The 18,908-nt window shown below is 37.5% G+C and overlaps 1 protein-coding gene across 1 annotated transcript; it reads right to left on the bottom strand.

Annotated features, from left to right (window-relative positions):
* Nucleotides 1–5,929: 5,929 nt before the first annotated feature.
* On the bottom strand, nt 5,930–6,544 carry LOC103217287 (keratin-associated protein 21-1). Its single transcript, XM_037990869.2, has one exon. It carries the CDS (start codon nt 6,494–6,496, stop codon nt 6,239–6,241), a length of 258 nt encoding a protein of 85 aa, XP_037846797.1. The 5' UTR covers nt 6,497–6,544; the 3' UTR covers nt 5,930–6,238.
* Between the last annotated feature and the right edge of the window lie 12,364 nt (nt 6,545–18,908).

Here is an 18,908-nt window from a genome sequence, read left to right as displayed (position 1 = left end):
TATATATACAAGAATATAGTAACCAAAACAGTATGGTAGTGGTATAAATATAGATATACAGTTCATTGAAAAAGAAGAGAGAACCTAGAAATAAAGCCATATATTTATAGCCAGCTGTTCTTTGACTAAGTCAACAAGAAAATACATTGGGGAAAGGACACTCTCTTCAATAAACGATGCTGGGAAAATTGGATTGCTATATGCAGATGAATGAAATTGGACCCCATCTCTCACTATACACAAAAACCAACTCGAGATGTAATAAAGACTGCAATGTAAGACCTGAAACAATAAAAATACTGCAAGAAAACCTAGGGGAAACTCTTCTGAACATTGGTCAAGGCAAATAATCCATGACTAATATTTCAAAAGTATGCAACAAAAACAAAAATAGATGAATGGGACTTAATTAAACTAAAAAGCTTCTGCACAGCAAAAGAAATAATTAACAAAGTGAACAGACAACCTGAAGAATGGGAGAAAATATTTGCAAACTATGCATCTGACAGGGGCTAATATTCAGAATGTACAAGAAACTCAAACACTTTAACAACAACCACCAAAAAAAAAAACACAAATAATTTCATGAAAAAAGTGGACAAAGAACATGAATAGACATTTTCCAAAGTAGACATCCTGTTATAATTTTTGAGTCACATTTACATTTATTACTTTGTTTGATTCTTATGAAAACAATGTAAAGTAAGAAGTTGTGTTTTTGTTATTTTCCTGCTTTATTGAGGCATAATGGACAAAGACAATCATATGAGCTTAAGTTATACAACATGATGATTTGATATACATATTTACTGAGAAACGATTGATACAATCAAGTAAGTTAACACAATAATCACATAAATAGCATTTTTGTTTTGTTTTGTGGTGAGAACAATTACGATCTACCCTTTCAGCAAATTTCAAGTATACAATGTGGTATTGCTAACTATAGTTAGTTACCATGAGGTAAACTGTATCTCCAGAACTTATTCTTCTTGTAACTGAAGATTTGCACTCTTAAACTAACATCTTCCCATTTCTTCCACCTCCCTGACCCCTTGGCAACCACTATTCCACTCTGTTTTTGAGTTCTACTTTTTTAGATTCCACATATCAGTAAGATTACTCAGCATTTGTCTTTCTCTGGCTGACTTGTCACTTGGTATAATGTCTTCCATGTTTATCTATGCTGTTGCAAACGGCAGGATTTCTTTCTTTTTTATAATATTCCATTACAAATATACACCACAATTTATTTTTTCCTTCACCCGTTAGTGAACAGTTAGGTTGTTTCCGTGTCTTGGCTATTGTAAATAGCGCTGCAACAAACAAGGGAATGCATATATCTCTTTGAGCTACTGATTTTGTATCCTTCACATATAAACCCAGAAGTAGGGCTAAATCATGTGGTAGGTCTAATTTTCATTTTTCGAGGAACCTCCATATTGTTTTCCATAATGGCCATATGAATTGATATTCCCATCAAAAACAGTGCACAAATGTTTTTTATGGCACTTCCTCGCTGACGTTTGTTATCTCTTATCTTTTTTATAATACCCATCACACCAGGTATGAGGTGATAGCTCACTGTGATTTTGATTTGCATTTCTCTGATGATTATTGATGTAAAGCAACTTCCATGTACCTCTGGTTTTTGTTTTTACACACATCACAGATGTGAAAACAGAAGCCACAGGTAGTTGTCACTTGCCCAAGGACTCTCAGCTGTTTAGTGGTAGAATCAAATCGATTTAACCCCTGCAAGAATATTAAAGCTCAGGAAGGACCCATAAATTATTTTTTCCTTTAGGTTTTCAAATGGAAAATATGCACTTCATTTGACTAAAATTGCCAATATTTTGCAACCTTTGTCCTACACCTCTACCGTCTGGATTTTCTTTCTTTGTGATCTTTACAATCCTAGCCAAAATTCCTAAAACTCTATACCAGCTTCTAGTACTTTCATAATTTAACTTTCATGTGCAGAACTTTAATTAGTGTGGAATTTCTTATGCAACATAGTGTGAGGTAGGTATTTATACCTTTGTATCTAAACAGGTGGGACATTGATCAATCCCATTGCTGTGGTTTCACTGTTTGCCCCCTTCAAAACTCATGTTGCAACTTAATTGCCATTGGGAAGGTATTGGGAGGTAAGACCATTATGAGGTGTTTAGATCTTGAAGGCTCCACCCTCATAAATGGACTAAAACCATTATCACAAGAGCAAGTCTGTTATTGCGGGAATGGGTTCACCCCGTCTCGCTCTCTCTCTTGCCATCTCTTGGTCTTTCACCATGTGATGCCTTCTGCCATGTTTTGATGCAGCAGGAAGACCCTCACCACTTTGATACTGGATTTTCCAGCCACCAGAACTATGAGCTAATAAGTTTCTGTTTATTATAAATTACCCAGTTTCGGGTATTCTGTTGTAGCAGCACAAAACAAACTAAGGCACAGATTTACTGAATAAACTATCCCAGATGGAAAATTTGTGTATACAGGGACTTTGCTCCTCCCCTGAAGTCTGCAGCACTGGCAACACTGGTCCTATTGCCTCAGGCTGACCTACTGCTTATACCTGGATAACATGGTTAGACTTCCTAATCTTTGCTAGTGGCCTAACATGACTTCTCTTTCTAGCCAGTGTCCTTACCTGGCCAGTTTGTTATGATTGGCCCTCTAAGACAACACTCTACAATAGAAATATACCATGAAACACATTGAAAAATTTAGATTTTCCAATGTCCACATTTTAAAAAGATAAAAAGAAACAGGTGAATTAATTTTACACCATATTGTATTCACCCTGTTTCAAAATATTATCATTTAATATATAATAAATAATTTAAATGTATTTGATACTTTCATTCTTTTTTTCTATTAAGTCTTTGATATCTACTGTGTATTTTACACTTACAGTGCATTTCATTTTGAACTATATATTTTGAGCGCTCAACAGCTGGCTAGTAGCACCATATGAGACAGTGCAGCTCACTCAAGAGACGTGATAATTCTTTTATGGAAGTGGATACTGATTAAAATTTCACAGTGGAGCCTCCTAGTCTTTCAATAAACTGACAGCTTATTTTCTTCTTTCCTTGAATTTCTTGGCCTTGAATTCCATTTTCCGTCTCTTGTAACTGACCAAATCTACCTCATCTTTTATGGCTCTCTTCCTATCATTCTTTGGAAGCAATTTCTGACCGTTGTCGAGCCTTCTCTTTCTACATTCGGATTTAAGTTTCCCCCTTGAGCTCTTCTTGGTAATGCCATCATACCTGCAAGCATATCTGCTATGTATGATTTAGTATATTGTGTCCCGCTGAAGATTTTTAATTCTTAGAAGGGACTATGTGTTTTATCTCTCTGTCTCCACACCAATCACATTACATAGCTGAAACATGAATCTTAATGTTTGTTAAATAACTTAAAGAACAACTTTTGCAATTTAGATTTTACAATTTACAGCCTCTACAATATGTAATAACATATTCCAAAAAAAGGACTTTTGTGTTTCTTTATAAAGGAGCTTTGAAGCTTAAATCATTTTCCAACCACAGAAAGTATTGTGAAATATAAATAGTTTTTCCTTCCCTCCATAATGTGATTACACATGTGAATTCACATATCCATTTTTCCCAACCTCCACCAAACAGGCCACACTTACACGAGTGTACACACACACACACACACACACACACACACGAATCTTCTCTAATTTTATCATCTCTGTCTCTGTTACCATTATCACCATTTTCTCATTTCACACAAGCTGAATGTCTCAAAATTTTCTTAAACTGAGATAGCCACAATATTTCAGGTTTTGAAGATATGTTAAGTGTTATCCACTGCTTGCAATACTATAATAACCTCAGAGTTCCAGAAAGCACAGTTTGTCTGCAGATCTGACTCACAAATACTCCAGATGTGAAAGGTATCCTGCTCTTGGAAGAAACCCCAATTGTCCATCAGTTGGACAGATTCCATCCTGGACATAGCCTTCCTCCTGGGCTGATATTGATTGTAGGGCTATCTCTCAGAGCCAGACATTTTGTGGGGTAACCCAGCTCCAGGGACCTCAGAGAGCCAGACTTGGTGTAATGGTCCCTGTTGTGTGGATGAAACAGGGACACTGTTATTACTGCTGATTATAAGAAGTTTCTACTGAATCCAGAAGACTCTCTGTTGTAAGATTTAAATGACAGAGTTTGGATGGTCTGGAACTGGAGGAAAGGACACTAAAATCAGAATCCAAGAAGCAGTAAACACTCCACATCAGAAAGTCAGCCAGGTAACTAGAACAAACCCTTTAATCTCATTTTTATGACCACCCCAATCTAAAAAGAACTCTATTAAGATACTAGACCTTGCTCTTTTCTAACTGAAAACTGTGTCATCACCTTCATCACATCCAAAACTTAATGAACTGCACTCTCCCTTGGTACTTACTGCGGTCCTTTTTAGTCTTTCTTTGCTGCTGAAATTGTTGTATTATGAGCTCAAATGTCACAATCTCAAAATATTTCCCTGAGCTGTCTCTCCAGTACTTCAAACATTAATCTCCTCTCCATTAAGCTGCTTTATTCTCTCTATAGCAATTATCTGTCTGAATTTATCATAATTCATTTTTGCTTTTTTTATTACCTCTTTTTTTTTTTCTCGGAGTTTTGCTCTCGTTGCCTAGGCTGCAGTACAATGATGCGATCTTAGCTCACTGCAACTTCTGTCTCCCATGTTCAAGCGATTCTCGTGCCTCAGCCTCCCGAGTAGCTGGGATTACAGGCACCCATCACCATGCCTGGCTAATTTTTGTGTTCTTAGTGGAGACAGGGTTTCGCCATCTTGGCCAGGCTGGTCTCGAACTCCTGCACTCAAGTGATCCGCCCACCTCAGCCTACCCAGGTGCAGGGATTAACAGGCGTGAGCCACTGCACCCAGCCTATTTTTGCTTTTTAAAATCTTCATCTGTTAGACTATAAACACTCTGAGAGCAGGACATTTGCTTATAATAATTTTTCTTCTGTGTCTTCCGTGTCTAGGATGGTGTCTATGCAAAACTATTTGTTAAGTGAATTAAATCACATTTCTCAACCTCCTTATAAGCAAACAAATATATTTGTGCTTTTGTCAGATGTAGATAAATTTGATAGTATACTTTTTCTTCTAACTTACCCTTTTTCAGGTTTTTATTCCTCATGCCTAACACTTGAGCCTGACTCAAAATTTTCAACAATCCTGGAAGTGATCTCTTCTATTGCATTACTTTTTTTTTACTTTTTTTTTTTTTTTTTTTTTTTTTTTTTTTTTTTTTTTGAGATGGAGTCTCACTGTATCACCCAAACTGGAGTGCAGTGGCGCAATCTCGGCTCACTGCAACCTCTGCCTCCTGAGGGTTCAAGGAATTCTCCCATCTCCACCTCCTGAGTAGCTGGTATTACAGGCATGCGCCACCAAGCCCAGCTAATATTTGTATTTTTAGTGGTGACAGGGTTTCACAATGTTGACCAGGCTGGTCTCGAACTCCTGACCTCAGGTGATCCACTCACCTCGGCCTCCCAAAGTGCTGAGATTACATTACTTCTTTAAGCACTCAGGCTATATCTCCTCCCTGAGACTCTTGTCATAACATCCTGAATAGGTGTCACTTTCCCTCCCTTTCCCCCTCCAGCTCCATTCTAGACACTCAGTGCCATTTCCAAAGCACAGTTCTGAAATAATCTGTGATTTGTGCTTGGGCATGTGAGAACCTGAGCATGTGGGATATGAGAAGCAGGTAGAGAAAACATTATTTATGATGCAAGTATAAGAGGAAATAATTGCAGTGTATCAAGGAAATACCTAAGGTTCAGCCAACATACTGTTAGCCCAATTTTCAAGAGATACCAAAACACCCCAAGAAAGGAGTAATTCACAAGCAAGTACACAAAGATTTTTAGAAATAAAGAACCATTTTTATTGCAAAAGATTGACTTCCCCAACTGTGGATGTTATGATCATTAATGCAGTCACAACAGAGAATCAGAGATTAAGGGAGAAAAAGATAACATTTGGAAAACAGTCAGATGACACCATGGATCCTATGGCCGTGATTTCATTCAAAGAAATGTGAGGCTAGAAGCCCAAAACTCTGTCAAGCATATAATTCTTGGATATAGAAATCTTGGAGTATGAATCCTTGAATCAGCATTATCTTTAGACGTGTCATTTTAGAAGCAAATGGTCATCTGCCGGTGATGTTTTAGCAGGAAGAATAGCATCTTCTAAAGCAAAATGGCTGGTAGCCACAGTAGCCAGAGCCAGAGCTGTATCCACAGCCATAGCCAGTTCCATAACCACAGCCATAACGGGAGCCAAACCGACAGCCATACCCACAGCCATAGCCAGTTCCATAGCCACAGTCATAGCCGGAGCCATAGCCGCAGCCATAACCAGAGCCATAGCCACAGCCATAGCCGGAGCCATAGCCACAGGAGTTGCCATAGTAGTTGCAACACATGTTGTCAAGAGGAGAGAATTGAGATGGGTTTCAAGAAGATGCTTCTGAACTGTGGATGTCTTCTGCTTCTCTGAGACCTTTATACACTGTCAGTAATTGCCAAAGCATACCATTCACTCCCTGACTTAGCCAACAAATATTTGAACAGCTATTATGTGCCAGTCACTGTTGACCATCAATTTATATTTCACATAAGTTATAAGCATAATATTTTGCTTAAAATGAGCCAATTATTTTGGAGACTCTACTTTCATTTCAGGAGCATCGTTTTAATCTGCTCTGCCAAAGAACTGTCTCAATGAAATCATGTGCCCAAATATAAAGCAATACTGATTTTCAAAATCTCCTATCAGTAAACACATATCTTACATAACAAGTTTTAGGGGATCATAACAAAATTTTATCCATTTTTTCTCTCTCTCTTTTTTCCTAAAATGTCTACCTCTACCCATAGGGAAGGAGACAGTTCTATTCTCTTTCCTGAATCATTACAACTTCTTGCCAGGCTTCTTTCCCCAACTCACTCTGCACTTCCACATCTACTCCTTGTCCGACCTCCCTCAAATCCCAAGAAACATATTCACATCTGATCATTCAAAGCCAGACAGTATGCTACCTGCAGGTGCTTTTTACATTTTCCTTCCATACACCAGGCAAACCAAGACCTTCGGGAGGCAGAGAAGCCCTCCTTTTTTCTCCCATTTCTTAAGCTATGTAAGTAACTGTCATCAAGGAGCCTTTTAAACCCTAACCAGCTTCATTTGGATAAGAAATTAAAAAAAATCGTTCAACCAGAAACTCCAGTTCTTTCCTCCAATACAGATTTCATCAAAGTTTTGCATGATGAAATACGGGTACATTCCTAGAATTTAATAAACCATTTTTTTCTCTTTTCACTACTATTCCTTGAACATTTACTTCAGAAGCTAAAGGAGAGTGGACAATTTTAGGTTGCTGACAGCAAAAACCCACCTTTAACAACTAACACTTCTATGATATAAAGTAGCACAAAAATAAATTGTGTCCCCTTTCCATACATGCATTTCATGCTACTCATTCAAAATTCTCAATTACCCACTTATTACGAGTTCTCAATCTTCCACAAAAATGTTCATTGTGATTTTGAAATACAAGGTGCCCTCTTTCTTCCCAATAATCCTCTCTATCACACTTACCTTTTCAAGATATGAAAGAGGAAAATGAGTATCATTTTTTTTCTGCCATTAGTATTTTTCTTGTCACCATCAATTATCAACCAAAAACCTTCTGTTTATACATCAAAACTCAGATCTGGAATCACTTTCTTCAGGATGCCTCTCCTCATTGCTACTGCGGATTACATTTTCCCTTCAGTTGGCAATCTTTCCCTTTTTTACTGCCGTCAGTCACTCGTCTCATCTGATCACTCTGCTATGTTTCGTCCCGAAGAAAAGCGAAAAGAAAATAGATCTCTGTCTCAATTTTTTCTTTTCCTTCAGTTTCTTTCTGTTTTTTTCATCCTGGAAATTCAAAACTATAAATTCTACTTCACAAGTAGATTTTCTTGTTTGCTCCTATATGCAGACCAACACATACGCAATTCTTTAAAATTCCATGAATCTTTCCACATAGCAAACTCTTCCCTACCTTCTCCCTAGACAAGTATGGAATGGTGATATTTACTTGCACAAATTTAATTGGATATTTCACTACATAGTCACTAAACCAATCAATTCAATTTATCCATCATGGATTGAGAGCACGCCATACGTAAGGCACAATCAGAGCCAATCATACTGGTTTGCAATCCGTGCAGTTTATAAGGCCCAGTGCTCAGACAAGGTTCCTGTGCTTGGAGTTTAATGCTCTATAGCCCCCAGCTTTAATACTTTGTTGAAACTTTATCTTGTTTACTAATAAAAGCGTGACATTCTTGAGGAAAGAGACTATACCTTTCACATAGAAATTCCTGGCAAACCTGAGATCCAATCCACATTTTACATAAGAGGAACTTAAAAGTCAATAAGAGTCAAAGACTAGATCCAAATTGAAGCCACTGTAGCTTCAATTTGGGTCTACTCTAGGTATGACGGTAGCAAACGATATTGATGCCACAAAGAATATTTTTTCTACTGAGGCTGAAAACATGGTCAGAATTCAGGAACTGGTGTTCAGCCATAAAATTTCTATGACATTTCAAAATTGTCTAATGTGTACAGCATCTTTATTTTCTCTAATATTTTAAAAAATTTTGTCTTTATAGTCCTAGCAGGACCATGGTGATTCTGCAAGAGGATACCTGTAATTAGTGCTTGGACCTGTTACTTATGTATCTGTTATATAGGTTTGTGTGTGTGTCTGTGTGTATGTGTATTCGTGTATAAAACTATATATATGTTACCATCCATTACCTCAACTGCAAATTTACACTAGCAAGCAACTTATCTCTCCACTTGCAGGATACAGAATATCCATCTGGTATACTAAAAGTACTTAGAAAAGCAAAGGATTCAAGGGAAAAAATATTTTTCAATAAACTTCAACTTTTCATTCCTATCAGTAAAGGAATGAAACATTTATCCATCCATAATACAGATTAAGACTAGAATTCCATGTTATTTATCACTTCAGACATTTATAATGACTGATGGTCCTTGTAATAATCCAGGTGAGTTAGATTAGTGGGAAGTGATCTCACAGACACCGGCTCCTAGTTGTTGGTATTATAGGAAAGATACAGAACTCAGCAGAAATGAGATGCTATGCAGAACTAAGCAGCCTGCCTTGACCTGAGATCTCCCTTTCTCCTTGGTTCTTCCATGGGGTACACAGCTGTCAATAACATTCTCTGTGCAGTATGGTCCTGTTGGAATCAAATAAATATGCAAGCTCCTGCTCTTCACTTCCTTTTGCACTCCTGTTCATATGACCATACTGGAAGAACTTACACTGAAACACTATGAACTTCATTTAAGAGAATATTTACAAACTCCAAAGCTGACTGGTTCTTGAAGCAAATCTAGATGTAGAGAGAGACGAAAACAATGTCAGGGCTTCCAGTGCCTTGGTGTCTTAATCAACAGTGCTTCCCATCTTTCCTGTATCCTTGTATGCCTAAAGTCCTCTCCTGAAGTTCTATTACCAGGTTTAATCCAGAGAACAAGACCACAAATCCATTTACCTGCTTCCTCTCTTCTAACTAAAATGCATTCAGTTTTCACTGAATTCACAAAGATTCACAAAGATTTCACTGATTCTCAAAGAATCTCTGCTTTTTCCACATTGGGTTTCCTCATATCCAATTTTAGTTTTAAAATTTTAATATGTACTTAAACATTTTTGTTGGTTGCTTTGCTTTCTAGGCATCCACTGAACAACTCAGTTGAATTCCACAAACACTAACTGGGCCCACGCCATAGGAAAGATGTTGTCTTGGGAAATGAAAGTTTTCAAAGATAGATCATACGTGGTTTTTGTCTCAGGGTCAAGCATTTGCATTAATAAAGTGGCCCCCCCACAAAATGACCTCTGTTCCTCTTAGGAGCAACCTACCTTTTTACTGCCCCTATTTTAGGGCTCATTTCTTTCCACACTACAAGTAAAACAGACACAATGGAGCTAGTGCACACCCATATCAGTGGTTCTCAATGATGTTTTTTTTGCCCTCAGAGACACTTAATAATGTCTGGAGACATTTTCAGTTGTCACGACTTGGGAGAGCGGGAGAAGTTACTGGCATTACTGGCATCTAGTAGTAGAAACCAGGGAAGTAGCTAATCCTACAAGGCATAGAGTAGTCCCCAACAACAAAGAGTACTGAGGTCTAGAAACCCTGATTTATAGCTATACATCTACAAGCAGGCTTCTAAAATTACAGGTGTCCAATCCAAACTAACCCTTTCTTCTTACTTTATGCCCAGCATCTGACCCTTCTATCACCAAACACACAGTCCAAAAAAGTGGGTTTTTTCTTGTTTCTTTGTTTTAACTTATCTCACTTGTCTGGGTTTCATTTAAATCATTGTCAGAATCAGATTGACTCTATACTTTTAAGTTACTTTTACTATAACAGCCACAAAATCCAAGTTGGAACAGAATATGTACTCAGGAAGATCAATTCTTCTCCTGGGTGCTCGAATTTGACAACAAAGGAATGAGTGGTGATCCAGCACTTTATTAAATGCCTTCAGCAGGGATTTTCACAAAGCCGCCAATTTCATTTTCTGATAATCTTTATTATGAGACATTTTTCTTTCAGTCGAGAAATCTTCCTACTTTTTCTGCTGTCTGTCACTGGCCTTATCTAATCACTCTGCTATGTTTCATCCCTAAAAATAAGCATAAAGAAAATGAATCTCTGTTCCAATTGTTTTCTTTTCCCTAGGTTTCTTTCTTTTTCTATTATCCTTGAAATTCAAAATTATAAATTCTACTTCGCATCATTCCCTGGAATAGACACTTTGCTTTTCAACACTACTGCCAATACTCACTTCCAGGACACAATACCCCTGAGTTATTGAAAAGGTCTTCTATCAAGATTGCATTACCTCTAATCCTTTCCACTCAGATCTCTGGATGCTCTTTCATAAGGGCAGAAACTATCTACATTCCCTGAAAATCCAGCTCTGAATACATGTTTGGCACATAATTTGCACTTAATATTTCTCTACCATAAAAAAGATGACTAAGTCAAACATATGTTCCATTGTTTGTATGGCATTTATAGGCCGTAAGATATTTGGATATAGGCTTAAGTTCTCTAAACACCAGTTTCTTCTTTCTAAAATGGAATCTAAGCATTCTCACATCCTTTTTCATAGGTTTCATGCCTATGCAGTGCTTTAGGTCAGGAACTGTATTCTATAAATGTTATTCCTTTGATTGTATTTTTCTCATACCATAGTTTTGAATTTTTGTCTAATAATAGCTTTTTGAATATCCATACTTATTTTTACTGAAATGCTGATTTTATCAGAATGTAATGTGATAACTTTGTAATTTAAAGGAAGTTGTCCTATGGTATATACATACATGCTCTAATGTAAAATTTTTCTATGATGAAGCAAAACCCCACAGAAAATAAATTACCCTCCCAGTAGCTTTTGTACACCCTGACGGAGCCACTCTGTATAGTAATTTATTACTAAACATACAGTGTCATCCGTATGTCATTAGGAATAGCATCATGCGTGGTTTCAAACTCAGCAATTATAAGATGATTTTGTGTTGCATTTATAAAGCATATCACTTGAAAACATATTTAGCTACCAATCAGGTATTACGTAAAGGAAGCTCATGTGATTTTTGTTGTGGTGGTTGTTGTTTGTTTTTGTTTTTGTGTTTGGAATACCACTAGAGTCAAAAGATCAGCCTATAATACAAGAATATTTTATTTTTAGGACTATGGCTATTTTGATAGCTTCATTGAGTGTCATCTCACAGTAAGAGTTTTAGTGAAGATCAAGGATGTATTATACAGTAAATCCTAAATATTAATAGGAGATATGTTTTAGAGATTTCCATAATTTGGGATATACATAAATTTCCCCACTTACTGTATAGTAATTTTTTTCTAGCTTTCAATTCCAAGAGTTAATTCTTGTCTAAACTTTCATTAAACAATGAAAAAGTTCTCTCTAACCTGTCCTTCTATATTGTAGTTAGTAAAGTGTCTTTACATACATTTCTTCAATTCATTCTCACAATCTGGTGAAATGATTAGGGCAGGTACTACTTGAACTAGTGTTTAAGGAAAGAAGCTGAAGCCCAAGATGATTAAGTCACTAGCCCAAAGTCACACAGCAGATGAGGGTAATCCATCAACTGCCCCTCCTGGCCAGGCCCTCCAGATCATCGATGAGGTCTGTGCTGCTCTCTGGGTACCCTTCTTAGACTAGAGAAAGGCTAGGAACTTCCTCTATAAATCTGCTTGGTTATTGCAGTTTTGTAAATACTGTCATAAATGCATAAGAAGATGGCTTTTTGTTCTGCTGCCTTATCTCACTGGTCATTCCTGTTCATGCCTCAGGCCTCAATTCAAATGCCCCTCTTGCAAATCTTTCTTATCTTCCCACTAAATAATCCCTCTGTATTTTAAAACTTTTATACTTATCACTATAAAAACAATAACTTCTTTCTATTCATAATATTATCATATAACTTAAATAAGACTACTGATCCACTGAGGACTGACCCCATTTGGATAGATAGTTGATGGGTAAGCAAGCAGGTAGATAGGAAGGAAGGAAAGAAGGAAGGAGGGAGGGAGGGAGGGAGGGAGGGAAGGAAGGAAGGAAGGAAGGAAGGAAGGAAGGAAGGAAGGAAGGAAGGAAGGAAGGAAGGAAGGAAGGAAGGAAATTCTCCAAAACATCCACCATAACATGAGCTATTTCTCTTTTCTTAGCCTCTAAGTTGAATAACAACTCCTTTCTACACTGCTGAGTACTGAGTACACAGAAGACCTAATTTTATTTGAAGAATTATTGAGATTTCATACCAGCCATGACTTTCTTTCAATTTATGTAAGATACTTAGCCTTGTGAAAAACTGACTCTCCTGTCTCCTTTACTGTCTTGTCTCTGTCATTACTGGCATCATTTTCTTGCTCATCAGGCTCAACAGTTCTAAGTCATTCTTGATGTGAAGTTCACAGAAGTTCAGGACCAGAATGAACACTAGGTCACCAGCTATTCTGCGGTTCTCACTCTGGTGATTTTGTCTGTCTTACCTGTGATTGGGAAGTTTTCATCACCTATATACCCGTGGAATAGCCAATTTAGCTCTCAGGGATATACTTGTAAAAAAAATCAGAGGCTATTACCCATTAGTCCCAATTCTGATCTCTGGAGACAAGAAGCAAATCCAACCCTCCTGCCATATTATAAACCTTTAAATGTAACCCATGTCACTTCTTCCCGCACAAGTCTAATATCTTTCCTCACAAAAGATCACAAGGATGCATTTCTACTAAGTTTCTCTTCCTTGGGCATCTCATCTACCTTCCTCTTTCATCATGTCCAAGGCTGAAATACTTGGCCTTCAGACTGCTTCATAAGTCCATCACTTTCTTCCCTTTATCAGTGACAAAACTCAATTCAGGCCCACATCACATCTTCCTGAATTCTCCTAGGCTCATGTCTCTTCCTTTCCAATCCATCCTACAAGATATTACAGATTTCCATAAACACAATTCTGAATCCTGGGCAACTGCATATATAAGCATGTGTTTCTGTTATTTCTGTTGTAATCACCAAATAGTAACTTACTGAAGAAAAATACTTGGATAAACGTCTGAAAAATGGTAAAGTCACAGGTAACCACACATATGAAATGACAATAAAACAGGAAGGTCACAAAATCTGTAGTAATGGATGATTTTAAATAAGATGGATGACACAGACTTGATAGATTCAAAAATGTATTTTATTGGGAAACTGATTTGCCACGTAGAGCACAAATGCTCATGGCCATAGTCACACCATTGGAAGAAACCATGAAACTTAAGGGTTAAATTTCAGGAAACAGTTGGCATATAATCTTTCTTCCATTAACATCAAACCTCTATCTATGGCAAAATAGTTCAAAGGGATTTAAATAGAGTCCCAGCTGTCATCCCATTGTCACTTCAGCAGCAAATAATGCTCTGATAGTGATTTTCTAACAGAAAGAGGTCTAGCATGCTCTGTAGCAAAATAGATAATTAGCCATTGCAAACACAGCCAGAATGACAGCCATTGACACGGCCGTAGCTTGACCCACTGCCACAGCCAGAGCCGGGGCTATATCCACAGCCTCCACAGGGATCGCCATAGTAGTAGCAATTCACGGTGTTAGGAGGTGAATGTCAATGAATTATAAGGGGTAATTCTGCATGTCTGAATGGTCCCCACAATCGCAGACCTTCACATGCAATCAGGGATGGGTGGAACACACTGAGTCCACCTGGTCAGTCTCATAGCAATCTGCTTCAAAGGAGCTCATTTTAACTAGGCACTCCAGTTTTGTTAGGAGATCACTCCAATTTTGCCAGAAATGCTCTTCTAACGTACTCTTACCTGGGGTTTGTCTCTAGTTGATAATGAGCCTGGAGCAATACGGGCTTCTTTTTCATCAACGCTCTTCTATTAAAAACATCTCACATGTGACTCATGACCCTATGTAGACCAAAATATGTGGTTTGTCCTCTAACTAAATGAAGTGGCCATGAAATGTTGTCTGGGTCTGTGTGTGTGTACATGTGTATATGTAAATATATAGAATAATATTAATTCTGCTTAACAGGGATTTTAATTCTTGTTAAGAGATTTTTTTTTGTCCAGAGTTTTTTTGCTAAATAAAATCAAGTGACTTGGCCAGAACCACACAGCTGTGTAGTGACAGAAGTATAACTTAGTCATCAGACTCCAAATTCCATATTCTTTGAGTCTGACTTAAAATGAGAGCAGAGTCCAAAAAATCAGCTTTCTTAAAAACATTGAAATGCTAATATTACCATTCCATAAATTATGAACATCTATGACTTGTTTTTTGATGCTAATAGATCCTTGCTTACATTTCACTTTCACCTTCATAGGTTTGTATAAGACAAATGCAAATTGACCATTTTAACCTCTGCCTTCTATGAGTTCTAAGTCTCCCTTAACGAACAAGGCATCATTATCATTTGCCCATCCAGTCATGCTGCTCAGGGTCAGAATTGTCTACAATTCTTCTTCCTGAAAGAAGAGTTAGGTAAAGACAGGGGCTAAGAGAAAATGAATATAGATTTTTTTTCTGTTTTTTTAATTATGGGTCTAAGCCTGTGTAAAAGTGTATAATCTTTAACCATGATCATATATAATTAAGCCATGAAGCAAAAGCCATCTTGAGATTTGGACTTCCATCACTATTGTCTGTGCCTTTCTTTGTGCAAAATAAAATACAATAAAATAAAATAAAATCCAATACATACGCAATTCTTTAAAATTCCATGAATCCTTCCACATAGCAAACTCTTCCCTACCTTCTCCCTAGACAAGTATGGAATGGTGGTATTTACTTGCACAAATTTAATTGGATATTTCACTACATAGTCACTAAACCAATCAGTTCAATTTATCCATCATGGATTGAGAGCACGCCATATGTAAGGCACAATCAGTGACAATCATACTGGTTTGCAATCCGTGCAGTTTATAAGGCCCAGTTCTCAGACAAGGTTCCTGTGCTTGGAGTTTAATGCTCTACAGTCCCCAGCTTTAAGTTCTTAATACTTTTATCTTTGAATTTGTGGTTCATTGATGATGAAGTCTGTGGGGCAATGGAACATGTGCTGGGGTGGGGTGTCAGCTCACACACAGTCCCACCTCTCATCTCCAGCCCACCTCCCCAGAACAGGTTTTGGTTTTCAGCTCCATCACTCAGTGACTGCTGCCATCTTCTTTCCCCAAAAGGAGCCTGAGCACAGGCATGGAAAAGGTCAAGATGGAATAACTATGAGGATCTAGACTTACGCAACAGGTATTCCCACGCCCAAGAGCACATGACATTAATAGCAAACAAAAAGCATCATGACATGTCAAGAGAGCATGTGTTCTGTTTACACTGGACTCTGCAAATTGTGTAGCTGGCCCTAGATAAAGCCCAACGTGTTCCATTGCCCTACAGACTTTGTTGAGAGGATGTAAGTGGCAAAAAACACACATTCTCAGACCTTCAAGTTTCTGTTAATATTTCAGGAGTTGGTCCTTAACCCCACACACCCATCCACCACTCACTCCACCTTGTTGCTTCCCTTCACCACCAAGTTTTTTCAACAAGTAGGCTGTGCCCAGAATTTTGCCATCCTTTTACTCATCAATTTCTCAATTAATTGTAATTTGTGTTCTATCTCAATCATATAACTAAGCCTGCTCTCAGTAAGTCACCAAAGACGTCCCTGCTGCCTGGTTACTAAATAGACCATATCATTATTTAACCCCTTTGAAGCATTTCACAACACAAACCCCCATCTCCTTACTGAATTTTAACTCCTAACCTCATCATTTTTCCTTGAAAATACAGAATTCCTTACAAATTACAACTGATCAAAAGTCTATATTTTCCAGTTACCACTCAACTGGTCTTGCTGCAGAATATTCTCAAATATATTCCCAAACATATTATTAAATTGGTCTCTATTAAAGTTTGGTTATTTTATTATAATATATCTTAATTAATATTTTGATAACAAATAAAACAAAATGACCAAACACTCAGACAATAAACAAATCCTGGTTAAGTGTTATGCCATATTGCCTGGAGCATTTTGTACAATAATTTATTACCAAACATAAATGCTCAACAGTATGTCACTAGGTTTGACATCATGGCATAGTTTGAAGTTTATTAACTGTGGTGGAAACAGATGTTAAATACTTCTGACCTAGAAACATTATTATGTGTAGTATATAGAAAGGGCAGTATGACATGATACTAAGTACACTTTTTTCTTCGTGGCAACTCACCAATGAATGCCAGCGACGTTAAGAACCTAAGTCAATAACCTATCGAGTCATTCGCTCATACCAGGAAAAATACCCTCCAACAGAAAAATCTATGTATGCTTAATTAATTAATCAAGTCTTTCTACAAAACTATTTTTTATATATATATATATATATATATATATATATATATATATATATATATATCTCACATGGTTACATATAACACATGGTCTCAGTCACCAATTCATGGACTTTGTGAATGCAGTGAATATATATATTATATATATATATCAAATACATATATTCTATATATATTATATTTGATCCTTGTAAAAGTATTGTAAAAGGCAGCATGGTTAGTTTAATTCCAGTTTTACAGAAAGGATAAAAATGAGACTGGATAAGAATGAGTTTTTCCTGAGGTCTCCCAGCTCCTAAGTGTCTCCATAACAGCTTTCAGATTCAGAGCTCACTCTTCTCTGGACCCATGTCTTACAAGATCGTTTCCCAGCCTCTTACTAAAGACTTGTCATAAGAAAAAGATAACTAGTTCCCCCAAAAAAATCATTCAATTAAAAAAAATTTCCAGCTATCAGAGAAATCCCTGCATACTTCAGAGTTTCTCAACATTCAACAATGAATAGTTCCCAATGCACTTAGCATCTCTGTAGAACTATTGCCTGCACTGGGTGCCTCTTAAACTAATTTTCATGAATCTTGATGCACCATCCTTTCCTAATGGTCTTCCCTGTTCCCATTTCCAGCTGGTATGGCAAGTTGATTGATGGCTGCAGATGAGCTGATGTGACATCTTTTAACCAAGCCTTTCAAGTTACCCAAATTCTGTGACTATTTGCAAGGGAAACCTCTGACTGCCTCTGCTAATCTGACTCTTCCAGTAAAGACCAGACCTCTGTCAATAAGATGGCATGTTATCGATGCCTTCTCCTTTTATTGGTCCCTCTGATCATTTCTCCAATCATCCAACAGTCTACCTCCCATTCATCCTTCAAGGATGATCTTTTTGTCTCCTGGAACTTTCCACTCCCCATCATCTCTAACTTTGATGTCTCTTTTTTGATTTTTTTCCAAAGCACCCTCTGCATAAACATTAGAAATGTTATCACATCTGTATCATAACCTGCCAGTAAGGTGCTGGTAAATGCACTTACTGGGAAAAAGTAAATAAATAAATACTTCCCTCTTAGCCAGTTTCAAACTACCAACATGATGTCACTGATTGTGGAGCTGAGATGAGATATACACAACTAGCCTTCACAAGCCAGCACAGTGAGCTCTAGCATCCTGCTGCAAGAGAGGCATCTCACAGCTGGCTCTAGCATGCTGCTGCAAGAGAGGCATCTCACAGCTGGCTCTAGCATGCTGCTGCAAGAGAGGCATCTCACAGCTGGCTCTAGCATGCTGCTGCAAGAGAGGCATCTCACAGCTGGCTCTAGCATGCTGCTGCAAGAGAGGCATCTCACAGTGAGCTCCAGCGTGCTGCTGCAAGAGTGGCATCTCAGTGTGGCACTTAAGAACATGGATTCTGGCTTCAACTCTGCCTCTGCCACTAATTAGCTCTAAAATCTTGGACAATTCATTTCATTTGTCTGTGCCTCAGTTTTCTCATCTTAAAATGAATATAACGGAAGTACCTACCTCTTAGGGTTGTGAATAGAATTTAAGCTAGTATCTGTAAATCACTCAGAATAGTACCTAGCCAATAGTAAGTGCTATTTAAGAGGTTTTATTTTTAATATAAATTAGATTGTGTGGTCTTGTTATCTCTCCCATACATCAGAGTGCAAACTTCTTGGAGTCTAGAACTTTATCTTGTGCCATTAAATCTACAACATCTAACAAAGTCATTATATAAACTTTTATAAATGTTTGATAAACGACTATTGATAGTTCAGAATCCAGAACAGAGGTTGGTCCATAAAAGGTGAATTTTTGTCTTTCCTCAA

The sequence above is a fragment of the Chlorocebus sabaeus genome, chromosome 2 (assembly GCF_047675955.1).
Source record: "Chlorocebus sabaeus isolate Y175 chromosome 2, mChlSab1.0.hap1, whole genome shotgun sequence".
Classification (NCBI taxonomy): Eukaryota; Metazoa; Chordata; class Mammalia; order Primates; family Cercopithecidae; genus Chlorocebus; species Chlorocebus sabaeus.
The sequence above is the reverse complement of the archived record's forward strand: the minus strand, read 5'-3'. Positions and strand labels throughout refer to the sequence as shown.